General features: G+C 56.8%; 5 protein-coding genes across 17 annotated transcripts in view; 3 read left to right on the plus strand and 2 right to left on the minus strand.

Annotated features, from left to right (window-relative positions):
* RPL38 (ribosomal protein L38) overlaps positions 1–26,154 on the plus strand; it is a 226,944-nt gene that overhangs the window by 87,396 nt on the left and 113,394 nt on the right. The gene's annotated exons all lie outside the window — the stretch shown is intronic.
* On the plus strand, positions 1,121–9,706 carry COG1 (component of oligomeric golgi complex 1). Of its 4 annotated transcripts, XM_048064462.2 has the most exons (15): positions 1,133–1,441; positions 1,907–2,151; positions 2,486–2,667; positions 3,008–3,178; positions 3,265–3,418; positions 4,368–4,578; positions 4,723–5,511; positions 5,797–5,943; positions 6,572–6,733; positions 7,042–7,169; positions 7,294–7,402; positions 7,878–7,987; positions 8,097–8,172; positions 8,553–8,592; positions 9,543–9,706. In XM_048064462.2, exons 1-14 carry the CDS (start codon positions 1,175–1,177, stop codon positions 8,568–8,570), a joined length of 2,769 nt encoding a protein of 922 aa, XP_047920419.2. In that variant the 5' UTR covers positions 1,133–1,174; the 3' UTR covers positions 8,571–8,592; positions 9,543–9,706. The 4 variants fall into 4 exon arrangements, with proteins under 4 accessions (XP_066836227.1, XP_047920419.2, XP_047920418.2 ...); XM_048064461.2 differs by having other exon boundaries at positions 8,553–9,706; XM_048064460.2 differs by lacking the exon at positions 8,553–8,592.
* Positions 8,255–18,088, minus strand: VCF1 (VCP nuclear cofactor family member 1). 8 transcript variants are annotated; one of them, XM_066980134.1, is made up of 5 exons: positions 17,932–18,088; positions 16,730–16,826; positions 12,961–13,002; positions 12,615–12,677; positions 8,255–10,942 (listed from the first exon to the last, which is right to left on the minus strand). In XM_066980134.1, exons 1-5 carry the CDS (start codon positions 18,051–18,053, stop codon positions 10,697–10,699), a joined length of 570 nt encoding a protein of 189 aa, XP_066836235.1. In that variant the 5' UTR covers positions 18,054–18,088; the 3' UTR covers positions 8,255–10,696. The 8 variants fall into 8 exon arrangements, with proteins under 8 accessions (XP_066836235.1, XP_066836232.1, XP_066836233.1 ...); XM_066980131.1 differs by lacking the exon at positions 12,961–13,002; XM_066980132.1 differs by lacking the exon at positions 12,615–12,677.
* On the plus strand, positions 18,118–21,444 carry MTNAP1 (mitochondrial nucleoid associated protein 1). The gene is made up of 4 exons (XM_013178827.3): positions 18,118–19,114; positions 19,483–19,590; positions 19,798–19,914; positions 20,444–21,444. Exons 1-4 carry the CDS (start codon positions 18,226–18,228, stop codon positions 20,470–20,472), a joined length of 1,143 nt encoding a protein of 380 aa, XP_013034281.3. The 5' UTR covers positions 18,118–18,225; the 3' UTR covers positions 20,473–21,444.
* Positions 21,330–25,088, minus strand: CPSF4L (cleavage and polyadenylation specific factor 4 like). Of its 3 annotated transcripts, XM_048064478.2 has the most exons (7): positions 24,585–25,066; positions 23,812–23,964; positions 23,447–23,542; positions 23,121–23,214; positions 22,742–22,784; positions 22,445–22,618; positions 21,330–21,915 (listed from the first exon to the last, which is right to left on the minus strand). In XM_048064478.2, exons 1-7 carry the CDS (start codon positions 24,685–24,687, stop codon positions 21,847–21,849), a joined length of 732 nt encoding a protein of 243 aa, XP_047920435.2. In that variant the 5' UTR covers positions 24,688–25,066; the 3' UTR covers positions 21,330–21,846. The 3 variants fall into 3 exon arrangements, with proteins under 3 accessions (XP_047920435.2, XP_047920433.2, XP_047920434.2); XM_048064476.2 differs by having other exon boundaries at positions 22,445–22,784; positions 24,585–25,088; XM_048064477.2 differs by having other exon boundaries at positions 22,445–22,784; positions 24,594–25,087.

Consider the following 26,154-nt stretch of genomic DNA (forward strand, 5'->3'; position numbering starts at 1 on the left):
TTCTGACGAGCCCGGTGTGGGCAATCGGCACCGTGCTGCTGCCCTGCCCCTCGAGATCTGTTCCTTGCAGATAGCTGGGACAGGATTTTCCTCCATGGACAAGGATTTCTAAGAAAGCTCTTGCTGTGCCTTCTGCATTAGAGCTGACTGAGTCAGTGTTAGGCGCCAAATGTTGGCTGCAGGGGGCTTTTCTGGTCAGATTTATGTATAACTATAGATACGCACGCAGAAGGACGTGCACAGAGATGTATCTAGGTTACCGTCAGAAAACATTAAATCTTTACAAGAGTGCTGGTACACGAAAGCCAACGACTGCCCTGGGAAGATTTCGCAACCCGCCCAAAAAAATAAAAATAAAATAAAGCGTGTGCTGATTTCATTCTGCCTCCACAGGCCGAAAACGTGAGATGATACCAAGTGCGTGTGCTTCAGGTCGGAGCTACGTAAAGAAGAGAGGCAGGGGGAGGAAAAAAGGTCTGATCAGAGGGGCCCTTCTGCTTCCAACGGGTACATTCCAGCTGAGCCACCTCCACACACACACACACAGTTTGACGCAGCGTGATTTTGCCAGACCTATAAGCGACATTTATTAAAACACATTTATTTATTAAAACACATTTATTTGAAACTCCAGGCGTGCCGAGCTGGGCCTCAGACCCCCCCTAGCAAGCAGCCTTGCCCTCCTGCTCCCTGGCAGCAGCCCAGGGGCTAAACCCAGGCTGGGCCGTGCCGCTGGCTCCACCTAGCGCTGCTCGGGAGCCCCGAGCTCGGGGCTGAGGCCGAGCCCGGTTCTGTGCCCGGGCCTGCCCCGGAGCGCTGCGGGGCCGCCCCGCGCCGGGGCCCGGCCTGCCCGTGAGCCCCCCGGGGCGGCGGGGCCAGGCCCGTACCGCACCCCCGGGCTGAGGGAGCCGGGCCCAAACCCGAGTTCGAGGTTTGCGGAGCGGGACTGACACCCCCAGGCCGCGGAGCCGAGCTCGTTTCATGCGAAAAACGGAAAAAAAACGGACAAAACGCTGCGGTTCTACTACCCCCCCCCCCGGGGCTAGGCCGCGTTGCTATGGCAACCCGTGCCCTGCACAAACATGGCGGCGGCGGCCGCCGACGGAAGCGGGCCCTGCCCGACGCCAAGATGGCGGCGGCCGCGTCACTGCCGCCGGGAGGCGGGGGGACGGTGATGGCGGCCATGGCGGCGCGGGCGGCGGAGGCCGAGGCGCTGTTCGAGGCCCACACGGCGGCGGAGCTGCGGGCGGCGGAGCGGCGGCTGCGGGCCGGCATCGAGCAGAAGCGCGAGGAGCTGCGGCAGATGGTGGGCGAGCGCTACCGCGACCTCATCGAGGCGGCCGACACCATCGCCGAGATGCGGCTGAGCGCCGAGCGCCTGCTGGGAGCCGTCAGGGGGCTGCAGCGGGGCGGCGCGGCACGGCCCGGCCCTGCTCCGCCGGTGAGGGCACGGGGGGGGGACCGGGAGGGGGGCGGCGGGGGGGCGGGGGAGCCGAGCCCGGTCCTCCCCCCCCAGCCCCCATTTCTCCCCCTCCTCAGCCCCCCAGGTCATCCTCCCCCCCCAGCCCCCCATCCAACACCCCCAGCCCCCCTTCTTCCCCCTCTTCTCCCCCCCTCCTCAGCCCCCTGGTCTCCCCCCCCAGCCCCCCTTCTCCCCCCCCCTCAGCCCCCCCGTCCTCCCCCCTCTTCTCCCCCTCTCCTCAGCCCCCCGGTCTCCCCCCCAGCCCCCTGTCCTCCCCATCCAGCCCCCCTTCTCCCCCCCTCCCCAGCCCCCTGTCCTTCCCCCTCTTCACTCCCCCCCACAGCCCCCCGGTCTCCCCCTCAGCCCCCCTTCCTCCCTCCCCCCCCTCCTCATCCCCTGTCCTCCTCCTCCTTCTCCTCAGCCCCCCCGGTTCTCCCCCTCCAGGCTCCGCCGCGGGTGCCGGAGAAGCTGTACCGAGCTGCGGCGCAGCTGAAGCTGCTGCTGGACATCCCCGAGCGGGCTTGGGGCGCCATGGAGGCCGGCCGCTACCTGCCCGCCGCCCGCCTCTACCTGCTGTGCCGCCACCTCCACGGCCTGCTGCAGCTCGACGCCCCCCGCGCCCGCTACAGCCCCGTCCTCGCCCGCTTCCCCATCCTGCTGCGGCAGGTGGCCGCCGCCAGCCACTTCAGGTGGGCATCGCCCTCGGGAAGGTTTCCCGACGCCTCGGTGGGATGCAGGAGATGCTCCCCGGCTGTCACTGCCCTTGTCACAAAGCCTGTCAAGCCTGCCAGGCAGGAGCTCCTCAGCTGGCTGTGTAGCAGCTGGAGAGCCCTCCTCTGAAATGGAGAGCCATCAGTGTCCTCATGGGCTTGTGGTGGGTTGCGAAGGACCAGCAGGTGTTTGCTGTGAGCACCGTGTGCTCTTTCTGCTCAGGATCACTTAACCAAGCACAAACGTGTCTGTCTAAACACCGAACCGCCTCCCTCCAGCCCTTGGTTACTGCCTGGTTCCTTTCCTTGCCAGATCCACCATCCTGCAGGAGAGCAAGTCCCTGCTCAAGTGTCAGACCGTGTCGGACCAGGCGGTGGCAGAAGCCTTGTGTGCCATCATGCTCCTGGAGGACAGCTCTCCGCGCCAGGCCCTCGCAGACTTCCTCCTGGCCAGGAAGCTGGCGATCCAGCAGCTCCTCAACCAGCCGCACCACGGTCGGTACAACGGGGCTGCCTCCTTTTTGAGGTCAAAAAAGGAACTTCCTCTCCCTCTTGCCCTGCGGTACCCAAGTACCAGAGTGGGTGGCTTAGTCCTGTAGAGCTCGTGATGCTGGGGACGTGCATTTTGCCACAGCACTGAATTAACAGCTCTCAGGAGCTAAAGTCAAGCTCACCTTTAACCGGGAGGCAGGCGATACATGGGGCTGAGCCCTGTGCCCTCCAGCCCATCCCTGGGGGGTTTCACCAGACCCGCAGGCCTTGAAACACAGGGGGCTGGTCACACTTGTGTTGAAGGGGCTACCTCCACTGAAAGGCTTTTTTTTTTTTTTTGCAGGCGCAGGAATAAAAGCTCAGGTGTGTTCACTGATGGAGCTGCTAACCACCACTCTGTACCAGGCTTATGCACTCTTCTACATGATGCCAGAAGGGATGCCACCAGATCCAGCCCTGCCCTGCGGCTTGCTCTTCTCCACCCTGGAGAGCACCACGGGCCAGCACCCAGCAGGTGAGCACCCGGCCAGCAACAGCTCTGTCTGCAGGCAGGAGGCCCCCCCCGTGCTGGGCTGACTCCCCCATCCCTTGTGCTTCCAGGGAAAGGCGGGGTCCTGGAGGACGAGGTGAAGCTGAGCAGCTGGTTCAGGTACCTCCCAGAGTCTGTGGTGGAGTTCCAGCCAACCCTGCGGACCCTGGCCCACCCCATCAGCCAGGACTACCTCAGAGACACGCTGCAGAAGTGGATTGCCATGTGAGTGTGACACTGTCCCCCCTGCGCAGGGCTCTCCCAGACATCACAAGGTCTCATTGTCAAGGCAGTAACACAAAGCAAAGCCAAGCTCACCAACAAAGCAGAACTAGCTCCTGGTAGGCTGCATCTTCTGCTGGCTCCTTGCTCAGCGCTCCCTCTCCCTTGCAATTAAATGGCCAGAAGCAGCACAGCACAAGCCTAATAATCAGGCTGTAGCACTTGGATACAGTACGGCACACAGGCTAACTCAGGGCTGCACAGCAATATTTGTCTAGAGCTACTTTACGCTGCCATAACCACCAGCAAAAAAGCGTCAAGAGTAAATGAGAAGGAAATCCCTTACCTGTCTCCTGGGGCTCTTGGTCCAGCACGTCCTTCCTTCTTGCTGTCCTTGCCCAGGGTGTGTGGGTGCAACCAGACCCCCCTTTATAGAGTTCTCAGCTCCACCCCCTCCCACCCTGAGGGTGCAGACAGCCCGTGCAGCCCCTCAGCAGCCTCGTTACTCGTGCATTGGTATCAGTCCCACCTCGTTATCCCGTGGAGCTGCTGCTGGGCTGGCCAGCTGGTCCCTGCCATCAGCTGCAGCCCCCCCATGGGGAGCACGCTGGCCATGGGATATTTCTCCAGCAACCTTTCCCAGAGCCTCTGCCTGCCAGGGCTGGCTTGCAGCGAGGGGCAATTAGCATGGCCGGGGTGTTCCTGGGGTGCTCCTGGCTTTGACACCCGCTGCAGCCCTTGATTCCCAATGCAGGGCACGTGGCTTCCCTGCTGGGATGCAGGGTGCGGCTGCCTGGCTGAGAATTAGAAATACCCTCGGCCCTGCAAGTGCTTCTGCAGGTCGAGCCTCTTACTGACAGATCAACGATTCCCCCACCTCGACGTAGCACATTTTCTCCTGGGTTCTGTGGGGCTGTGTCCGAGCAAGTCTGAAGCACAACGTTGCCTGCAGGTGCAGCGATGATATCAGGGCTGGGGTCAGCAACCTGCTGGTCTACGTGAAGAGCTTGAAAGGCCTCGCGGGGATCCGCGATGCGGTCTGGGAGCTGCTCACGAGCGAGTCTGTGAGCCAGAACTGGGACGTGGTGTGCCGTCGCCTTTTGGACAAGCCTGCGTCCTTTTGGGAGGACCTGCTGCGGCAGCTCTTCCTGGACAGGCTGGAGGTGAGTGCTTTGCTGCAGCAGTTCACGAGCAGCCTTGCTCTGTTCCCTCTCTTGTTGTCTCAGACAGGCCACTGGTGCTGTTAGCACTAAGTGCTCTGTGACAGGAGGCACGTGGAAAAGCTGTTTTTTTTCCTTATTTTCCAGACGCTGACCAAAGAGGGCTTTGAATCCATCTCGAGCAGCTCCAAACAGCTTCTCGTCTTAGCCCTGCAGGAACTCGAAGTCAAATCCACCGCCTCTGCCCTGAGCAAGCACGTCCAGTTTGAGCACAACGTGGCCTTGTTCCTGTGGTCGGAGAGCTCCAGCGATCTGCCCGCGGACGCCGCCTGGGTCAACGTGGCAAACCGCAGCCAGTTTGCCAAGAGCGGGCTGTCCATGAAGGCCCAGGCGCTCACCCCGTGCGTGCAGAGCTTCTGCTCGGCTCTGGACTTGAAGCTGAAAGCCAGGCTGGACGACCTCCTCTCTTACCTTCCCGCGGAGCCCTCGGCCACCAAGGAGGCTGCTCCCGCCTCGCAGCCTCGCTCAGCCTTTGACCGCTACGCTGACACCGGGCTGGTGGAGGGCTTGCTGCGCGACCGCTGCGTCGCCTGCATCCACCACGTACTGGGCTGCGTGCGAGAAGAGCTCCAGAGCGCCCAGAGCCTGCTGGAGGGACAGGCAGGTGCTCCCAGCGATAGCAGGCTCAATGCTGTCCTCTTCATGGCCAGGCTCTGCCAGTCCCTGAGCGAGCTTTGCCCTCACCTCAAGCAATGTATCCTGGGCCAGTCGGGCGGCGCGGAGACGGCGCTGAAGGAAACCCGCTCCGCCAAGAAGCTGGGGAAGGGGAAAGCCCAAGAAGTGAACCCAGTGCAGGCCAAGTGGCAGGAGGTGAAGGCAGAACTCCTGCAGCAGAGCCTGGTTGCTTACCAGATCTGGAGCTCCGCTGTCACCAAAGTAAGGAGCTGCTGCTCATCACAACCACTTTCTGCGGGGGGTTTTGCTCGCTCAGCTCCCTGTGGCTGGCTGCTGAGCTCGCTCTGGGCTCCGTGGTGCTCAGTCAGCCTGTGGGAGATGAGGTGGCGGCAGCTCAGAGGTGGCATCCACTGGGAAACGTTCACCTGGGAGGCTTGGGGGGGCTGTGGGGGGTTGGCCTCTCTGCAGGCAGGAGGGGCTGCCCGTCCCTTGGTACTGCCACTAGAGCTGTCCTGTGACTGGGTGCTTTTGTGTTTTTTGCTGTAGGTTCTGGTTCAGTGCTTTACCCACACGCTGCTGCTAGATACAGCTGGCTCTGTCTTGGCTACAGCCACCAACTGGGATGAGATTGAAATTCAGGAGGAGACCGAGACTGGAAACAGCGTAACATCAAAGATCCGGCTGCCTATGCAGGTATGAGGAACATCCTCTTGGTAAATGCAGAGAAATGATCTGTTGGGAGGAAAAAAGTGCTGTTTTCCAAACCCACTGCTTTGTCGAATGGTGCTGACCTGCCCCGAAGTTTTCCTGGTGCTCTGAGCACGGGGCAATCACCCTCTGGTGCTGTTGTTTGCTCTGCAATACTCATCTAAGGACAGAGGTCAGAGGAAGGAAATTAGGTAGTTGTTGCTGCGTGTTGAAATGATTAAGATTGGCCCAGATCCTATAAAGCTGAGTGAAAGGAGGAGTTATGCCTGGTTTACACATAGGGGCCCACAAGAGAGAGACTCCATGGAAATTGGTTGCACTGAAGGACGGGACTGCAACAGGGGGGCTGCAAAGCCTGAGGGCTCAGGTCAAAACCTCTGGGAAAAGTAGTTGGGAGATTTCAGGACTGCGATAACCAAAAGCCTGGTGTGGCAGTAGGTTTAAAACCCATGAAAGTTTAAATCCCGCTACAGGGGCAGGTCGCTCTCAGTGGCAGAGCTCTGTGGTTGCTGAGGAAGTAGGAAGCTCCTAAGAACTGAAATGGCATTGTGCTGCCGATAGAGCTAACGAAGCTTACAGCCCCCGTGACCAATAACGCTGTTTTGTTAAATAGCCGTCCTGGTACGTCCAGGGCCTCCTCTTCAGCCTGTGCCAAGAGGTGAACCGGGTCGGGGGCCACACTCTGCCGAAAGTCACTTTGCAGGAGCTGCTGAAGACCTGCATGGCAGAAGTGCTTGCTGCTTACGAAAAGCTCGTGGAGGAGAAGCAGGAGAAGGTACGTGAGTAGGATCAGTCCTTGCTCCAGCTGGCGTGGGATGCGAGGGTCGCTGGGCAGTTGGCAATATGTGCGCTCCCGTCCCTTGGAAAAGGAAACACGCACCTGGGAGAACTAGGAGTGGTGACTGTGCTCTTCCCTTGCCTCCCCAAAAATGAGGCAAAAAGGGATCTGACAGCAGAGCGTGCTCAGAGCGGTTCAGTTGTGCTGGTTGTTTCTTGGGGCTGATGATTTAAAACGTTTACCCCGACGCAGTCCTTTGTCAGCCGTGTTGCAGTGCGAGCGAAGAGCCCTTTTCCTATTTGCAGAAAGCAGGCGCCTTCCCCATGACCCAGAACAGAGCTCTGCAGTTGCTCTACGATCTGCGGTACCTGAATATCATCTTGACAGCGAAGAGTGAGGAAGCAAAGACCAGCAGGATCAAGCATGACTCCAGGTGCAGCGTAATTCTGGGGCTCAGCTATTAGCAGTCGGTTGACCACCCCATTGATGCTGGCAGCCATCCTTGTGTCCCAGCCCTCGCTATGATGTGAGCACTGACAGATCTCCTCTGCTCGTAGGATCGAGAAGGTGACCGACTTCCTGGAGGGGCACATCGACCCGTTTGACTTGGACGTTTTTACTCCGCACTTAAACGGCAACCTCAATCGCCTGGTTCAGCGAACATCTGTAAGTGCAGGAAAAGGAACGCACGCCCCAGGAAGCAGCGCTGCAAAACACACTCTGAAGGGCAGCTGTGGTGGCGCTGTAAACTGCTTAACGTCCAAAGATAACCACTGGCACTTGCTCAGGAAGGGGAAGGGTATTTAATGCCAGCCGGCGATAAGAGGAGCTCGCTGAGCTGGCTGAGCGGCACGTAATCATGCGTGGAGTTGGCTGAACTTTATCTCACAGGATTCACTGGAGCCTGTGCAATGCTAATTGGGTTAAGCAGTGCTGAAACAGGCCTAGAGCTCAACTAGGGTAACAGTGAGCAGTGCCAATTAAAAGCAGGGGCTATAAGGGGGAAGGGGAGACGCTTTGTAGTGAAACTTAAACCAAGCACAAGTGTTGTGCAGCACCAGCAGACTCAGCAGCCGTGTATTGTCGTGTGGTCAGCTCTGCGGATGCCCCCAAATGCCAACAGCTCCTTTATGCCTTCTAGGTTCTCTTCGGCTTGCTGACCGGGACAGAGAACCAGTACACGAGCAGAAGCAGCGCTCTCAGCTCCCAGGAGCTCCACAATATCTTGCCCTTAGCATCCAGCCAGATCAGGTAAGTCGCTCAGCTCTCTTCTTTGCATTCCCCCATCTCTTCAGGAAGCAATTCCAGAACTGCTGCTTCCCTGTGACCGACTGCATTTCTTACTTCCGTCTCTTTTAAGATTTGGACTTCTGCCGCTGAGTATGTCAAGCTCGCGAAAGGCCAAGTCTGGGACCAGGAACACAGAAAGAGTTCAGGTTGGTAGAACAGAGCCGCGTTAACTTTTTGCCAGTGCACCAACACTAGGGCTTGCAGAGAAAGAAGAAAGTAACCAGAGAGTTAATATTTAACCTGATTTTTATTTTGTGTAAAATGAGGACCATTACGGCAACACAGCATGAGATGGTTTGGATTTCCCCTTGACCCTCAAAAAAAAAAAACAAACCCTGATGGCCCCTGGATACTTTGGGGGCTTGCTGCTCTGCGGTAAAACATAGGCAATAACTACCATGAAAATGCAGTGAAGACTTGCACAGATGAGTCATTTTGAGATCAATTCTTAAACAACTTAATTTATTTAAGGATAGCTGCAAGAAACGTTGAAGGATACTATCTAATTATTTGAACTCCCTTCCAGTGCGATGCTGACCTTTAACTCCTGACGAAGCCTGGCTTGGGTATTTAAGCCTGTGTGAACAGAGTGGCTTGCTTCTCTTGCAAAGGCTCTGCATTGTCTTGCTTCCGAGTTTTATTAGTAGACAACCACGATGTTGCTACGTTTCCTCCAGTTTAAAGCATTTGCTTAGCTGGAACTCTCTGTGCTGAGGATTGAGAGCCAAGGAATACCTCACTGCTACAGGAAGCAGGAATTGGTGACTTTTTCGTTAGCCACAAACAATCCAATAATCCATCAACGATAACGTGTCTTCAACTGGGATGGAAGAGTAAAGACGTTTTTATCAGAGCAGAGTGTTACTTGAAATGCTAGCCTTTACTCTGCAACACTCACTCTCCATTATTCAGAAGAATTAAGAACCAGACATAGTAGCAGAGTTGTTTAAAAGCCCAAAGCTTCACAGTAAGGGTATTCTTTACCTCTTACACCTCAGCTGTAGTAGCGTGCAGAGTGCGCAGTGACGTTTGTCTCGCTTCTACCACTCCCCTGCTGTGGCAGCAGCATTGGCTGTGGTGGCACGTGTATATTTGCATTAGCCCCACTTCACAGAATTGCGTGTTCCTTTTATGATAAAGCAGAGGTTGAAGTCCAGTTACTCAAGAACAACTCTGCACAGGCAACAGCTGTGCTTTTATCATTATTACCCCCTTGCTCTAAGAGCAGCAGCCCTCTCTTTGCTGCACAGAATGATCATCTTGGAGCACTGGATGACATCTGAAAAGTTAGCTTGCTAACAGCAGCAAAAAGCTGTGCATCTGCCACTCAGACCTGCCTCTGCTTGTCACTAACCACCAGGAGTGGAAACAGTTACGTTGTGGTTCAGGCTCAAGTTGTCTGGGAGCAGCTGTTCCGCTGTAGTCTGCGCCTCCTTGCAGCTACTGTAGACGAGGGTAGGGAATAAGTCGAAGGTGTGCTGTAATAGTTTCTGACTCTGGTTTTTAAAACAAACAGGTTCCGCCTCCTGCACTCACAAGAGCAGAAGACGAGGCATCGCGCCCTGGCTCCTTGTTCAGGCAGCTTGTAACCGAGGAGGAAGACACAGCTGCGCCTTCTCTCTTCAAGCTGGGATGGCTTTCTGGCATGACCAAGTGATTCAATAAAAAAAATAATCAGAAGTTTGTCTGTATATTCATCTTCACTGAGAAGGCTCTGCCCTCAGCAGGGGCTGGTGACACCTCCGCTGGTGCTGCCAGAAGAGAAGAACTTTGCCGTTCTTAGCCAGATGATAGCAATGCCGCGTGAACCAGGCACAGGTCAGGAAAGTCCTTGTACTTTGCATGCTGGAACGGCGCTCTAGCTACTCCTGCGCTTTCTATTCCTTAGGAGTTAAATTAAAGAAATAAAACTACACAGTATAACAAAAAAAAAAAACACAAACATTTCACAGCTAGAAATTGGTATCAAAGCAATGTAAGTTTGCTCTTTCCTCCAAAAGCTCCTCCCCAGGCTATTCTCAGCAGATACCTCTCTACAAACCCAGCAGGCACCTGGTATTTTGGCTACAGCTGCCTAAGCTTTCCTGGTTCTAGTTTCACAATTTCTTTTCAATACTGCAACAGTAAAGATCAAGCAAAATAGAGCTCGTCATGCACCAAACCGGGCTGAGAGCTTACAGCTGGATCAGTCTTAATGGATTCCAGTGACAGCACCTATTACTGTTCTGTTACTTCTAAATGCTCAAAAAATATTTTTGCCAAATATTTTTTTACTAGTTTATTGAAATTAAAAAAAGACTTATAAAACTGAAGATGAATGTTCGAAAGAATTTTACATAAAGCAACAAACTGCTAACAAACAGATTAGGCAGTCAATGGAATTGGACATTATGCAATCCTATAACACAGATGTGGATTCCTCGGTCTCCTCTGGACATGTACTTTATAACCACCCCAAAAAGAATCCTATAAAAATTGCTTCAAAGCCCCTTTTGCATTGCAATAGTGCAGCAAACCACAAGTAAACAATTTCCTGTTAACCTGTTATTTCAAATATAGACTGAAAAGGCAACAGGCATTTTGTGCAATTCCATTTTAACAAACTTGAAGTTGAAATATCAAATCTACACAGTGCTGTCCCTTCACAGAAGGCAAGGAACTGCTGGTTCATCATGTAGGAGGGCGTCCCCGGCTCTGTAAGCTGTGAAAGTGTGCCTCCTTCAGGATCTGGTTGATGTGGAAGTAAGGACCTTGACTTAGTGCAGACTGCTCATGGAAGGACTGAGAGGAGACAGGACTGGATCCTGCAATTATCGGGTTTAGGCTGGTTTCTGGACCGCTTGCTCTGTCAGGGCTGTTGATGCTACTGCTACTACAGCTGCTGCTGCTGCTGCTGCCGCTATCGCTGCTGGAGGACTGAGACAAAGAGAACATTAACAGCAAAACAACATTTTTCTCTCCTGTCCACGACGAAATACCTTAGTCAAGCAAACACTCTTTGCAGTAAGCCCCTCCCTTCCAGATTTCCGGGCCTGTATTCAGCCCGATGGCCAAAAGAAAACCCACCAAGTGCTTTCTCGGCATTCAGAGCTGCGGTTATTGCCCACGCACGGAAAGCGTTCCAGAGCTGAAGGGATGAGCGAGCCTTCACCCGGAGGTTCGCTGACCTCCAGCACGACGGATTGCGAACTTTCCGTTTCAGGCCCATCAGCTCTGCCCCCATGACCCACGTTTTAGCACTAGTGAAATTTGCCAAACTCATCCGAGAACTGGAAAATAAAGAATATTCCTACTGAGCCGCACGGGTCAGTAAAGGCAGGCAGGGCGTAAGGAAAAAAAAGCTGTACCACCTTCACATCTGTCACTTCTGGTTTAGCAGATGTTTTAGGTAAGCACCATGCAAAGCATTTTTCTACAGGTCAGTTTTTCTAAGAAGTGATCTGAAGCATCCAAAGCAACAGGCTGTTAAGGACATACGCAACACGATTCCCGTTTTAGGTCTTTGAACACTTCCACATGCACACATACTCTTCTCCCAGTTAAGTACTGGGACTGCAACGTCAGCCGTTAGCTTTCCGTAACAATTTACTTGACACAACAGTGGAAAAATGATGGCCATTAAATACTTCCACACAGAGAAGAGAACTTTAGCTGCCATAGAGGACAGGGCTCATTTGTTAGCATTAGGATAAGCACGCTTTATGGTAATGACTGAAGAGCATTAGCCATCATTTTCAGTGTTTCAAAGACATAAAACTGTTTTATACCATTTTAAGGGCTGATAATGAAAGGTTTCTGTTAGTTACAGCTGAAATATTTTAATAGTGTGTGATAGGCTGCTCGGGGGAAAAAAATGCAAAGATTCAGGTGCTCAAGAGTCAGAGAACGACTACTTTGCCATCCCGTGAGATGTAAATTCAAACAAGCAGCCAGCATCAGTGACAGCAGCTAGGAAAGCCCACTTTTTAAAGCAGTGAGTTAAAACCACAGAAGCCAAAGCTTGGTGGCCACAGCAGAGGAAGGCAAATTTAAAGAAGTCAAGAGCAATTTAACAGTCAGCACCACATCCAGGAGGCCTCGCTTTGGAGGAGATGTAAAGAACGGTGCAAGCTGCACCTGAGCAAGGCCCGGGAAGCCACTGCACAAATGTTTGAAGCGGACCACAACGCCACCCGGAAGCCCCGTGGCACTGACTCCGCAGCTGGTCGTTACAGTTCAACCGCGTTGAGTTTATTTTGCTAAGCACCGAAAATGCTTCGGTTCTGGTGCAGTACAGCAAGCGAGGCACCAGCACCGAGGCTGCACCCGTGCTGGCGTGTTAGGTTCTAGCAAGGAGAAAACAACAACAAAAAAAAACAACAAAAAACACGTGAAGTCATTCTTAAGGAAGCAGCAGATGTAACTACGCGAGCAACGAGCTCCTCTGTCTACTGCTGCTAACGCCGGAGAGGGAGAGGACACCAGAAGGACAGAGAGGAGCTGCGAAATGGTGCTTGCAAGCCCACCTCATTTCGCACAGAAGCACAGAGAACTGAAATGCAATGCTGTTACGCTTAACCAGTCACAGCAGCCTTGGAGAGAAACCCACCGCACAGGACACTTTGTTTCCTTTTAGTCTGTGTTCCTTACTGTTTTTCGTTACAGCCACCTTCTGAAAATCAAGGTAAAGATCAAAATGAGAAGCTAGTATTTGTTACTTACTACTGAAGCATCACATCTTAACAGAACAAACATTTTAGAGCTGTTAGTAATGATTATTTTATGCATGTCTGATTTTATTTTGAGTTTTTAAGCAGAGACTGTGTCCTGGGACGTGCTTCCTACATCTAAGGCTGTTGGTAGATCCGTCAGACCCTCTTTATTTCCATTTCTCTAATGCAAAAATTCACTAGCACGTGAAGCCCGTTATTGCCCAAACCATGTCATGGACCTACCATTTCCCCAGGCTGTGGTGCACATTCTGTTACGCATTTGGACTACAATTAGACAAAAAAAGAAGCCTTAAAGTCATCATGTCAGCAACGACAAGCATCTACACAATGAAACAAAGCAAAAGGGCTAAAGAAAGCGGCCCTACACGAGTTTACCAGCGCCGTAAGTAACAAAGGGGCACCTCATGGTTTACCTGACTCGCCAGCCCCTCTTAGCTTTGCAGGTACAGAATTTTAACCTGGACATTTGTGGGAAAACTATTTAACTGCATTCACCTGCTGATCTGTGAGGTAGCGTCTCGATCACTAATGACAGGAGCTTAAGAAAGAGCTCAGGTCCTGCTGCTCTCGAGATGAGTTTCACAAAGAAATAACCGGGGTTCAGTTAGGATTTAGACCAGCCCTTCCTCACCGGGGTAACGTCCGTAGAGGGGCGTAGCTGCAGTGCTACACAAAAACTCTGATCCGAGAGAAGCGGCCGCTACCCCGCCTCAGCAGCCTCCACCGAGGGAAGAGCGGCGCTTCTAGGCTCTGCGGAATCCTGCCATCAGGCAGCCTAACAAAGAGGAATCGCAAGAAATGAGGTTTTGCAGAGGAAAGTTATCCGGGAAGGAAAAGAGATAGCCAGAACACCTCAGACTCCCTTCCCTCCCAGGGAAAAGCAGAGCAAAGAGCTTTCCACTGGTGGTTTCCCCAGGCTGCGGCGCCTCTGAGGACCCCCAGGCTCTGCCCACCTTACGGGCAGGCTGGCAGATGACAGGAGCAGGAAGAGATTTCGCTAAATTTACAGGTGAGTACCCGCGGGGACCAGAAAGCCACCCTCCTGGTAAGTGGAGAAGATGGAGGAGAGGCTGACAGGGAACGAAACGCGGCGGCAGGCGCTCTGCTTGGCTAATGTTTAACATCCGCTGCCGTCGCGCGTAAGTCCACGGGCCGAACTGCGAAGCAGAGGTTTCCCGTGGCTGTCACCTAGGAGCGGTTTGTTCCAGGAACTGCAGGAATTGCACGTCGTCGTAACAATTTCCCAAGAAGCAGGGCTGATGGGTATCAGAGAGAATCTCAGCTCCCCTCCTGCAGAAGTCAGGTGAAGTCAAAGAGGCTGCCTGCCCTGGACGAAGGACAATAAGGTGGGAGAAAACTGCAAATCCTTTTCCATCAGGCCTAGCTCACACGCACAGCACGACTGGAAGTGAGGGACTGAGGGGCAACCTGCACACGAACTGCCACTAAAACAAAAAATTCCCTTCGCCTTACACATTGCTGCCAGCTATGAAGAGTAAGACAGAAAACGGAAAGAGACCCTGCCATAAGCCGAGGTCGGTTTCAGTGGTGTCCGCCTGATTTTCATACTGAGGTTACGTTCCCAAGCCAACCACGCTCTGTAAGAAGAAAACCGTCACCTTTCGGCTGAAGGGAGGCAAAATGTTTAACAAAATGTAGGTTTAACAAAATGTAGGTGCACCTGTGCCCTCAGAGTAAAAGCAATTCTCCCTGCACATATCCTTTGGAGTTACAAATTGCTCTCCCCCAATACTCACTTTCTCTCCTAGTTTCTCTCCTACAGCTCGCTGGGATTTTTAAAGGGCAAGAGCTCCCTTTGTAGGCTGCAAAGTAATAGGAAACTGCGTACAAGTATTACAAATGGCCAACAGCCTCAAAGTGCCATCATTCAAAGGCACTTGTGTACTATAAGCACAAGAATCTCTCTGCTCAGCCCAGGAATTCCTCAAAGAAACGCTGGAATAATACCAGTTCGATCCCGCAGCTTCAATGTCTGGATATGCTCCGCTCAGGGACTCAACATCGCAAGAAAACGAGCAAAATACAAAAAAAGCTCTGTCCACCAGTAGGTGACACTGCGAATGTTGTTCCCTCGAGGAAGGGAACGCTGATTTTGGTAACGCTGCCCAGCAGGCGCATTCCTCCACTGCAGCAGCGACAGCACGGAGTTCTCCCTGCCTGCACGTCGGGGTTTAATGTGTTAAAACACACTTTCACAGCGCGAGGGCATGCGTGAAGCAGGAGTCCTCATGTTAGCTCCAGCAGTTTAACTCCGCTCTTGTCGGCGGCGGGGCAGGCAGCTCACACCATGCTGTTGGCTTGCAGCACCCCAAACGAAACGGGAGATAAGGCCAGAGCCAAGGTCCCCCGCTCTCGCGGGGCCACCACGAGGCTATTCCCATTTCGGCGTTTTAACAGCTTTGCCCAGTCAAACATCCAAAGCGTTCACATGACAAGCGAAGGCGCTTCTGCCACTCACCATCGCGGGTTCTCCTGATAGTCTTAATTTCATTCCTCCCACTGCAATCCCTCGTTCCACACTAAATTCTTCCTCCTCCCGCCACAAAGCTCGTTTAGCCATTAACTACTCTACACCGAGGAGGTGTTTAACCTGTTGGACAAGCGATTCAGCGTCAGGCGGCGAGCAGCTACTCATGGCCCTACCCGTTATACCCAAGGAGCAGAAAGAACCTCATCCCAGCGAGCCTCACTGCCCGAAAAACAGCCGCGCAGGTAACAGGGACGTCTTTGGTCACGGCGACTTTCTTTGGGACAATCACCCCAGCGTGGTGGAGCGTTCCCACACGACGTCACCGTCACGTCACCGCTTGTAAAAAAAAGTGCGCTGGGTAAAAGCCTCCCTCACAAAAGGAACGGGAGGGGGGTGCAGAGCCTCGTATCCTTTTAAAGCGCACATTTGAAGGCGTTCCCGTATGATAACAGATACGTTGCTCGGTTACACAACACGTTTTGTGCAGTCAAAGCACGGTTCGCGGCTCAACACGACGGCAGTGCCGTGGGATTACTCACCGCAGCCCGTCTCCGGAGTGAGAGGGCTGCACGAAAAACAAGGCTGTTTTAAAAAAAAAATAAATAAATTAAATCTCGTCAACTTCCAGAGACACAAACGAGGAGGCAGCCCCCGCACCGCATGCGGGCCCTTCTCCGTGAAGGTTTTGCAACAGAACTACATCGCTAGCTAGAAACGCGCACAGTGAGCGTTCGGATGATTAATACAGGCAACAATTCAGGAAATCTGGTGGCAGTTTGGAAATCTGCTTTTTTTTTTTTTAAAAAAAAAAAATCTCAGATGCTAGCGAATCACACGATCCTCGAACACCTGCCACATGAGCCATGAGATAACAGGAGGGAGTTTATCCCACACCCAGAAAGAAATCAGAGCAAATACAAGTGGAAACAGAGAGTCGGAGGTCAAGCGTTTCAGCTGCAAATGAGCAAGTCAACTGCCAGGCTCTTCCAGAGCATTTTTTTTTTTTAAATCACGGAAGCGCTGCTGCTTGCAAGGGGCACTTTGTGCATCACACCCGTTGAAATGCTTTTTGCCTTTCCACCACAAATAAACGTGTTACTAAAAACACAAAGTTGGAAGGGCGGGCAGCCAGGCAAAGTGACCGCAGGCACCTGTAACCCACCCCAAGTCATCTGCTTGGTTCTGGATACGCTGCACCTCATTTCAGACAGCAAACGTGGGGTTTTTTTTTGGTATCTTCATTTGGGATTTAGGCATCGGTATTTGAAATACCTCAACAGAAACTTTCTGGTGTAGTTTCGGTGGAAAACGTGCCAGTTTCCAAACCACGTTTTACAGATTTCAGTCTCTAAACGCCTAACAGAGCTGGCCACGTACACAAAGCAAAAAAAAAATGGGTTTTCATTAACTACTCTCTCTGAAAACAATTTCAAAGAATACTCCAACCATTATGTAAATTCAGCATGAAAGAAAACCAAACCTGCCCGAGAAGGCTCTCACCTCAGTGTCCCACGAGTCCTGAAGGACGGTGTTCCTGGTGTTACGCTTTGTCTGGGGAACGTGGCTGTCATCTTCATTGCCGTTGCGCCTCCTCTTCCTGAGGAAAGATCAGGGAGAAAGAAGAAAAACACATTAACAGTCGACCGATCTACCGCGTATTTTGCCCTCTAAGGGTGATTCTACATAAAAGCAAGAAAACTTGGTAAATTCGTAAGGATCGCGTTTCAATCTCTGGCCTGCTGTGAACTCATATCCCCTTTGTAACTATTGTGTACGGAGAAGAGAGGAAATTATCGCCCCTCTCACGAGGTAGCCAGGCTGATGCTTTCGCACCAGCTTCTGGGACAGGGACCTGCCGTTAAGACCTTTCTAGATCTTTCTTTCTAAATCTATCTTTCTAAACAAACGCTTGACAGTTCTCAGCCTTGCAGCGCTCCCGGGCTTCCTACAAATCTAAAAATAAGCTGGGGGCTGCGAACACCACCTGACGGGCCGGGGAGAGTGGTGGGGAGGGCGCGGCAGCGACCGCGTTTCCCATAAATACCCGGTTACACTCATCTTCTTTATTTTCGTCTACAATTAACGCCTCTGACGATTTTCTTCAGCATCTCGGTTTGACACCACTCGAACCCAGGCCCTAGCGGTGTTATTTCCAATGCCGGGAGCAAATTTTGCTCCCAAGCTGCCGCAGAACCCCCCCGGGAGGCAAAGCCCCCCCCCCCGGCCTTGTGACATCAGCCCCGCCTCACAGCGCGGAAGCCTGGAACCCCCCCGGGCCGCCGTCCCCCAGCGGCAGCACGCGGTTTTTTAAATTATTTTTATTATTATTATTATTATTATTCATTGTTTTTCTTTGTTTGTTTCCCCCCCCCCCCCGTACCAACCCCACAGCTCCGTCAGGCCCTCAGCGCGCACAGCACCGGGGCTCCCGGTGGCGAACCCAAACGGCCCCGGGGCCGGGCACAACCGGGCCGGTCCCGGCTGGGCCCTGCACCACCGGGCTCAGCCTTCAGCCCCCGGCCTCCTCCTCCTCCTCGCCCTCCCCGGGGCCGGCCGCCCCCTCCCCCTCCGCCTCTCACCCCCCGCGGCCTTCACCGAGCTCAACCCCCGGCCGCCCACAACCAGGCCCCAGCGCCCGGCCCGGCCGCACCGAGCCCCGGAACCACCCCCCCCGGGCCTTACCGGCCCCCCCCCCGGCCCACCTCTGCCTCGCCCCGCGCTCGCTGGGCAGCGGCTGCCGGCAGCTCATGGCGGGCAGCGCCCGGTGCCTGCCCCGCCGCCCGGCCCCGCTCTCCGCTTCCGGCCTCCCCGCCCCGCTGCGCATGCGCGCCGCCCGCACCGCCCCCGCCCTTGCCCCCCCTCCCTCCCCTTCCTCCGCCGCTCAACGTCACTGCGCAGGCGCGCCGCGCGCCGCTGAGGTCCCCAAGCGGCCCCGGTGCTCCGCCGGTAGGGGTGGCCGCGGAGGTGCCTGACGGGAAAGCGGCCCGGTGCCGGGAATGGCGGAGGGGCCGGGAGGGCTGCAGCGGTGCCCGTACTGTCAGAGGAACTTCCGGAGGCTCCGCGCGCACCTCCCGCACTGCAAGGCCGCGCCGGGCCTGCGGGGGGAAGCGGCGGCCGGGACCGGGACCGGGACCGGGAACGGGACCGAGGCGGAGGTGGCCCGGAGCCTCGATCTCCGCCCCGAGGAGGCCGCGGCCGCCGCCGCGAAGCTGCGCCGAGGGCCGAAAGTCGCCATCGAGAAGCACCGCGCCGTGGTGCTCCGGGAGCGGCCCGGTCCCGGTCCCGGGGCAAGGCCCAGCCCCGGCCCGCAGGGAGCCGCTCCCGGAGCCGCTGGCCCGGAGGCTGCCGGGCGCGGAGCTCCCGGCCCCGGTGGCTGCAGCGCGGGTGAAGCACGCGGAGCCGGCCGCAGACCGAGCCCCGGTGAGCTCCTCCCGCAGCGGGGAGCGGCGAGGACCGGGCCAGGAGAGGGGCAGAGGCACGGGGAAGGCGCCGCGGGGCACGGAGCCCCCCGGTCGGCTTCGCACAGCGAGAGCCTCCGTCTGTCAGCGGAGCAGCCCGGAGGTCGCGGGGAAGGGACGGCCAAAAATGAGCTAACCGGAGCACCGGAGCCCGGTGGCAGCGAGCGGCAGATGGCCGGCGTTACCGAGCCCCTCCTGAACGCGCGGCGGGACGCCCCGTTCCTGCCCCGCGCCTCCCAGCGCCAGCCCATCTGCCTCTCCCGGGGCTCTGGCAGGAGCGCGCGGGCAGGTGCCGTGGGTTTGGAGTGGTTTCCGGAGCTGCGGCCTAATTATCAGGCTCTGAGCGCGTTTGCGGAGAGGCCTTTCCAGGGAGAGCCGGGGGTCGCGACGAAGACGCCGGAGGGCAATTTCTCCGAAGGGCAGCGAGGTAACGTAAGAAACGCACGGCGCTGCTGCTGCTGTGCTGTCAGGCTAAACTGTCAGACGTAAACGGGAATAGGAAGCGCTGAGCTGCTGGGTTCGGACCTGAAAGAGTCCAAGGACGTTACCTGTGCAACCTTCCCAGCCTGGAAAACCAGCAGTTTAAGATGGGCTCGTGCGTGTTTGGGCTGGTGGAGCCAGCTGGCTTTGTGGGGGAGAGAATCGCTCTTCTTTTCTGAGCACTCTCAAAGTCAGCTCACCAGGAACCACACTGTGCAGCAGCTCAGCGCTCACCGCCCGGTCCAGCGAACACGATCACATCATGCGTTGGCCTCGTTTCCCTCCCTTTGACCGCTCTGACCTCTCGTTTCACAGGGCCCCTCGCAGAAAGGCGCCTGATGGATGTCAGGCTGGGGGAGCTGCCCACGTGGCTGGCCACCCGTGACTTCTCTCCCCGGGGGCTGCTTGGAGGAGTGCAGAAAGGTGAGGCTAAATTGCCAGCTCGTGGGGCAGAATTGTCCCACTTACCCGATTTATCTGCTAACGTGCTGCTGCAGCCTGGTCCAGGGGGCCAGTCTATAAAGAAATAAATCAGTCGATCCAACCATCTGGCTTTGGGGAGCGACGTGGAAACCAGTGAAATTTGTGTGACCGGTATGTGGTGTGACCCCTGCATTTTTATTCCAACAGCATGGAACAGTTACTGCAACAAATACATCAACGTGAAGAAGGGTGGAGCAGCTGGGGTCTCCATGCTCCTGGCTGGATACTGCATCCTCAGCTACGGCTGGAGCTATCAGCATATCAGTAAGATGTCCTTCTTGATGTCTTAGTTACTTATTGATGTCTTATTTCACTAGTTCCCCCTTTCGCAGCAGTTGGTAAGTCTGATACTCATGTTGTTTCAAGCTCTGAAGTCATTTAAATATGTCACAGTTAAAACTAGTACCAGAGCTCAGGGAACAGTGTTCTGATTTGGCTTAGGTAGGCAGAGGAATGTAGTTAATGAAGGTGCTGGTAACAGTTACTGATTTACAGCTTCTCCCTGGAGAGAGCCAGAAACAGCTGGGAGCGCTCTTTAAATCTGCACGGAGCAGAGGGAGATGTTCCAGCGCTGGACACAACCCGTTCCCTGGATTTCCTCAGAAATGACACAAGGGATTTAAGTGGTGGTTAGGTAGTTTCCCCACCAGGGCTTGCTCCCATAAACAGAGACAGCTGTAGTCAGACTCCTGCTCACCCCTGCTGGGCAGCGTACTGTGTCACGCGGTCCCTGAGCATAGTAGCATCGTGCTAACACTTTTTTTTCTCTTCCCTTCCCCCTCTGTTTTGCTAGAGTGTAATCGCTGGCGTAAGTACCACTGAAGAAGCTGGAACAGCAACCAGGGAACAATCACAACCATTTGACGGAGTCAGCACAAGCTCTCTGGACCAGCGTCCCAACAGGGATTGAACCCAGCAGAGGCCCCCTTCCTGTCAGAGACAGCTCGTAAATCCTTGCTGCTGAGGGGGTGCTTTTCAGCTACCCTCCGGCAGGCAGAGGGGTGATGCTGACAGCCTGCAGTCACTGCTCTGCGGGTCAGGCAGCGTTCAATACTGAAGGACAAAGTGTTAGGGCGGCTCCTCAGGGGTCTGCAGGAGAGCTCCTGTACTTTGCTTTGCAGCAGCTTGGGTCTCTTGCTGGATAGGTCAGGGACAGGACAGTTCCCTGACATAGGCGGTTAGCATAGATTGATCTACACATGTTACAGTGTATTGGCAATAAATTATATGATTGATTGTGGCAGAGGGGGATAATCATTCCCTTAAGTTAGCAGAGCTGTGCCCAGCACTGCCCATCTTTTACTTACCCCTCTCCACAACAAGATTGTTTGCTTTGTTACCAGCCCGAGGAGAAGGGTGGTCCCCGCAGAGCTGTTCCACAAAGGGGTCCCAGCCCCTGCTTCACCACCAGCACAGCACCCCTGGGACTGCCTGGGCACCAAAACAGCCACAGGAAGGATCTCTGCGAAGGCTTTAAAGCAGCAGCACTGAGAACGCGGTGCCCTATTTCTGGCAGAAGAAAATCCATTGGATTAGCTGTTGTGCCCAAAGGGCAAACTGACATCAGACAAACGAGGACAGTTATGAGAGTGCTAGTTGTAGCCTGCCGTCACCGAACATGTCTGGAAAAGCAGCATTGGTCATGTTACAGGCATGAAGGGTAAAAAAAAAAAGGCAACAAAAATACGAACTCTTTATTCCAAGTGAGGTGCAGAAGTATTGTGTCAGAGGCGTTTCACCAAGAACTCCCCTTACCAGCAATAAAAGCCTTTGTGCATTTTCCTTTCCTGCTCAGCCCTGTGTGTTTTCAACCGTGGTGTTTCTCGCCCCCCTTCACAGGGGATCAGCACACCCACACCCTCCTCTGCCCAGGACTCTGGCAGAAGCTGTTCCCACACCCCTCAAACCTGTGGGTTGGTAATTTCCTCATGCCCCCTCCCTGCTGCCCCCATCCAAACGCAGCTGCACAGGAGGGAGCAGGCAGTGACCACCGGGGGAATGGAGAAGTGCAATTCCAGCTGCATTAAGGACGCTGTGATTCCTCCTTTGCTCCTTGTGCAGAGCTGTGAGCGAGTGCTGAGCAAAACCGACTGGCTTTTCTAGTCCAGCAGCTGTCCTAGTGGGAGTCTCTCTGGCTCCGTCGTGCTGTGTATCGCCCTGTGGCCTCCTTCCCCTCTCCTTGCAGGAGCACTCAAGTCATTTTCCCAGCAGGATTTCCAGCTCATTCTTCCTACACTTGCCAGCGTAGTGACCTTTCTGTCCGCACTGGGGAGGGAACAAGGAGAGACAGCCGTCAAGCTTGTGCTAGATCAACTCTGGGCTGTTTTATCACGTGCTTTTGTCCCAGCATTTCCAAGGAGCCTCAGCTAGCACAGCTCTTGCCTACAAGCAGCAGCCCAAGACCTCTCACTGTAACAAACCCCTGCCCCACAGAGACAAGGGGTCACTGCTCTCCAGGGCTACTCTGCTGCGTGCCAAGCACTTAGAGAAGTTTCTTCACCCCAGCATCACTTGGGATTTGATTATTCCAGCCCTCCTTCCCAGCCAGGTGCTACCCCAGCTGCCTGGGATTGCTGTCAGCCACCTTAGACAAGGGGATCCCCTGTCTGGGGACAGGCTCACAGGCCCCAAAAAGCCCAGCCCAGGGAGAGAACACACCCTGATTCAACACACCCTGATTCAACAAGCCACTTTCAGAGCCCCCGCACCTCATGCTGCCGCCCACCGTAGCGCTTCACCATCCCACAAAGGTGGGATCACCGCACCCAGGGCTCCCAGCCCCAAAACCACCCACCTTGAAGCAGGTGCCTGGTTCTAGCAGCCACTGCAGGCTGGGGGGGACGCTGCTGGTGGCCCCGGGCTGCGCAGCGGCCAGCAGCGGGGGTTCCGCAGGTGGCGCGTCCTCAGGGCTGCTCTCCCTGCCAGCAGCGGGTGCCCGCCACGCCAGCTCCCGAGGACACTCGGCTCCCTGGGGGGACACGAGGCAGTCGGACACCGCAGTCCCCTGGCTCCTACAAGAGCACTGGAGCAGGGACACAGACGAGAGGGCTTCAGCTCGAGGGGGATCCGCACGGGACCCTCCCTGTGTCACCTTGGCTGGATCTGCGCTGCGAATCGTCAGCCCGGCCTTGAGGCTGGAGGGGAGCACAAGGACAGGCAGTTACCCCCAGGACGTGGCAAGTGGCAGCCCCTGGCCCCCCCATGCCTCCCACAGCCTCCCAGTGCTGTCCCAGGGGCCCAAACCGCTGGGTGCAGGTGTCCCCACAGGGACTTGGGGCTGTCACCAGCTCAGGTCGGAAGTAAGGAGAGACTAGAGGGGTTCATTTAGATGCAGCCTCAATGCATCCTCATCCTTGATCCAGATACCACAAGGGCCACAGCCTTGGGGGCGGGGACCGTCCCCTGGCTGTCCCCGAGCCGTCCCAGGCCGGCCATACGCTGAGCTCCCCGCCATCCCACGCCGTACGTACTGCGTGAATCTGCATTTGGGTCCTTCTGGGCAGAAGCCGACGAGGTAGTTGGCACACATCACCCTCCGCCTGTGTTTGTACTTGCACAAGGGTCCTGCCGCACACGGGAGAGCCTCCCGTCAGCAGGGACACGGCACCGCGCCCAAACCTCTGCTGGGCACCCCCCACCCCCACCCACCCACCCACCCCCCAGTTCACCCAGCTCCGGCTCCATCCCTTCGGGGGAGGCAGGGCCAGCAGCAGGGTGCAGGTTCCTACCCCCAGTGGTGGGGAACACGGGCAGCCCCCGCTCACCCCGGCGCATGTCCCATTTCTCAGGGCCTCACCGTGCCTGCAGAAGCCTCGGTCGTACCAGGGACAGGCCCCGTTGTCCGCTGCGGCGTCGACGTGCAGGAAGGGACAGTCCTTGTTGCTGCACTCCCCTGTGGGAGCAAAGGGGGGAGAAGGTGGGACAAGGCTCCCCCAAGCCAAATGGGGGGAAAAAAAAGCACAAAAAGACGGCGGGCTGGGACAAACCCAGGTGCTGTGGGGTGCACAGGCTTGGCCTGGGGGCTTGCGTCCCCATGCCAAGTGGCAGTGGCGCTTCTCCCCGCAGACAGGAGGTGGCATCAGGCGACAGCTCGAGGCCAGGCCCGAAGGACGCGGGGTGGGCTGGGGGACACAACCCCAGGACCCCCAGTCCGGCACTTACCGAACTTGGAGTGGAAGTAGCACTCGGGCATCTTGGTCACGTCGTAGGCGTGCAGGAAGCCGCAGCCGTCGCCCTTCTTGCACAGCCCGCGCAGCCAGTGCTTGCACACCACCGCCCGCTCCACGCCCGCGTGCCGGAACGGGCACTGCGTGCCTGCGGCCCCCGGACACCGACGGGGGGTCACCGACGGGCCTGTCCCAGGCACCGGGCACCCAGACCCTCCCCAGCCCTCCCCTGGGTGCAGCGGGGCTGGCGGCGCTGCTCCGAAGGGTTTTGGTGGCGGGCTCTGAGCAGAGTTCGGCCTTCGTGCCCCAAACTGCCTGCCTGGTGGGTATAGGGCCATGGAGAAAGCTACGGGGGAGGTGACAGAGCAGAGGGGGGCACAATCTCCCTAATGTCCCCAAAATCTTGCAAATTGGCACTGGTCCCATCCCCAGCCCTTCCCGACGCTCACCGCTGGTGCACAGCCCCCGGGTGAAGAGCTCGCAGACAGCCCCCCCAGCTCTGCGGGGAAAGCAGGTTCAGAGAGAGCCTCACCCGCAGGCCCCAGCACCGGGACCCCCGTGTTATCGGGGGGAGGAGGGCACCCCAGCTCCCTCGCAGGGCTGGGCCAGAGGCATCCCCAGGGGAGCAGTGCTTGGGGCCACCCGAGGGGGACCCAGGCACTGCGGTGGGTGCAGCAGAGCAGGGAGCTCCAGCTGGGGCTCTCCTTACCCCTCCTGCAGCCCTGCCGCCCCCCCAGGGCTGCCCCAGGACCCTGTCCCCCGACTTACTGGACATACCCGAGAAGGGCAGGAGCTGGGCTCCCCTCTGCTGCTCCACATCAGCCTCCAAGTCAAACCTGAGCCTCTCCACGCCCGCCACCAGCTCCTGCATGGCCCCAGCTCCAGCCAGAGGCACCCCCAGCCCAGCCTCCCAAAGGAGCACGGTCACAGCGCCCAGCCTGGGCCCCAGCAGCGCTCAGAAACCTCCCTTCCTCCTCCTCCTTCCTCCTCCTCCCCAACGCAGAGCAAACCCAGCCCAGGCAGGAGCCCGGCGCCCTCCATTTAGAGGGAGAAGCCGCCCACATCTGCTCTCAATTTGCAGCCGGGATTGCCTGGTGCCGCAGCCCAGCTGCGGGGAGCTCAGCCCCAGGCCCCAGCCGCTCGCAGCCCGTGATTGCCTCGGTGCTGACATCTGCTTCTTCTCCGCCCGGATCTGCGCCCAGAGCAGCTGGCCGGCGGCCCCCGACCCTCAGTGGGGTCCGCTGGGGCCGACCATGGGGGCTAACCCCTCACCCCGGGGGCTAACCCCTCACCCTGGGCTTTCTGCTCAGCAGACAGCCCCAAACCAGAGCTGAAGGTGGCCTGCACGCTGTCATCGAGAGCAAGGGATGGATCCTGCGGGTTTTTTGTTGCACCCCGAGTGCTCTGAGCGTTGCTGGGTGATGCAGAGCAGCACCGGCCCCCGTCCCGCTTTGCAGTGCCCGCAGGACACAGCCACGTCCCCAGGCTGCCAGTGGGGACACCCAGCTCACACCTCGCACCCCCAGGGGAACCCCTTCAGCCCCCCCCCCCCCCAGGGGCCAGGCTGCAGCAGCACGTGTGGGACACGGCCCCGTTGCGGGGCCACATCCTGGGGGGGACACCCCGAGCAGCACCCCCCGGTGCCAGGCGTCACCCCACACCCCGGCCCTCCTCCTCCATCACGCACGTCCCCATCATGCGCCCGGAGCGACAGGGCCTGACACATCGGGGACGGAGACCTGCTCCCATTCTGTCACCAGCGATAAACGCACTGGACCAGTGCCGCCCGCCTGCCGAGCGCCGCCGGTGGGGCCGCGGCCTCGCACCATGCACATCCCCCCCCCAGCACCGCTGGTTGTGCCGGCCGCGTCCCCACCGGCCGGACGCTTGCTGGCATGGCCGAGGTGCCGGTGTTACTCCCCGCTAGCCCTAGCCCCGTGGTGCTGGCCCTGCACCGGGGCTGCTGCCCCGTCCCAGTGAGCGGGGCCGTGTCCCGCGGTGCGGCGCCCGCTTTCTGCCCCGTCGGCTCGTGGCAGCGCGGCGCTGCCGAGCGGGAGGCTGGAGCCGACAGGCGTCACGGCGATGGCGATGGCTGCGTGATGGCGGCACGGCCGCCCCGCGGCTCCCCCTCTGCACAGCACCCTCCGGGAAGGGGCGCAGACCCCAGAGACCTTCCCGCTCGCTGCTTCACGTCGGAGCATCGGTAAGGGACAGCAGGAGCCGGCTTCCCCCGGACCTCCCAGCGGGCAGGGACCAGCACCCGTCGGCTCAGGAGGGATGCTCAGGGCAGGGTGCAGGCACCCCAGCACCGCGGAGCAGGATGAGGGGATCACACAGG

This window comes from Anser cygnoides, chromosome 19, assembly GCF_040182565.1.
Source record: "Anser cygnoides isolate HZ-2024a breed goose chromosome 19, Taihu_goose_T2T_genome, whole genome shotgun sequence".
Lineage (NCBI taxonomy): Eukaryota > Metazoa > Chordata > Aves > Anseriformes > Anatidae > Anser > Anser cygnoides.

Coding starts and splice junctions, on each gene's coding strand:
- COG1 (XM_048064460.2), top strand. CDS start 1,175: ATGGCGGCCATGGCGGCGCGGGCGGCGGAGGCCGAGGCGCTGTTCGAG. Junction 2,152..2,485: donor GCCGCCGCCAGCCACTTCAG/GTGGGCATCGCC, acceptor TTTCCTTGCCAG/ATCCACCATCCTGCAGGAGA. Junction 7,403..7,877: donor GCCTGGTTCAGCGAACATCT/GTAAGTGCAGGA, acceptor TATGCCTTCTAG/GTTCTCTTCGGCTTGCTGAC.
- VCF1 (XM_066980134.1), bottom strand. CDS start 18,053: ATGCGCAGCGGGGCGGGGAGGCCGGAAGCGGAGAGCGGGGCCGGGCGG. Junction 13,003..16,729: donor AGGACTCGTGGGACACTGAG/GTGAGAGCCTTC, acceptor GTCTAATTGTAG/TCCAAATGCGTAACAGAATG. Junction 10,943..12,614: donor GAAACAAAGTGTCCTGTGCG/GTGGGTTTCTCT, acceptor TCTTTGTCTCAG/TCCTCCAGCAGCGATAGCGG.
- MTNAP1 (XM_013178827.3), top strand. CDS start 18,226: ATGGCGGAGGGGCCGGGAGGGCTGCAGCGGTGCCCGTACTGTCAGAGG. Junction 19,115..19,482: donor TTTCTCCGAAGGGCAGCGAG/GTAACGTAAGAA, acceptor CTCGTTTCACAG/GGCCCCTCGCAGAAAGGCGC. Junction 19,915..20,443: donor CTGGAGCTATCAGCATATCA/GTAAGATGTCCT, acceptor CTGTTTTGCTAG/AGTGTAATCGCTGGCGTAAG.
- CPSF4L (XM_048064476.2), bottom strand. CDS start 24,687: ATGCAGGAGCTGGTGGCGGGCGTGGAGAGGCTCAGGTTTGACTTGGAG. Junction 22,785..23,120: donor CCCAAATGCAGATTCACGCA/GTACGTACGGCG, acceptor GCTCCCCTCCAG/CCTCAAGGCCGGGCTGACGA. Junction 21,916..22,444: donor AACCAGGCACCTGCTTCAAG/GTGGGTGGTTTT, acceptor TTCCCTCCCCAG/TGCGGACAGAAAGGTCACTA.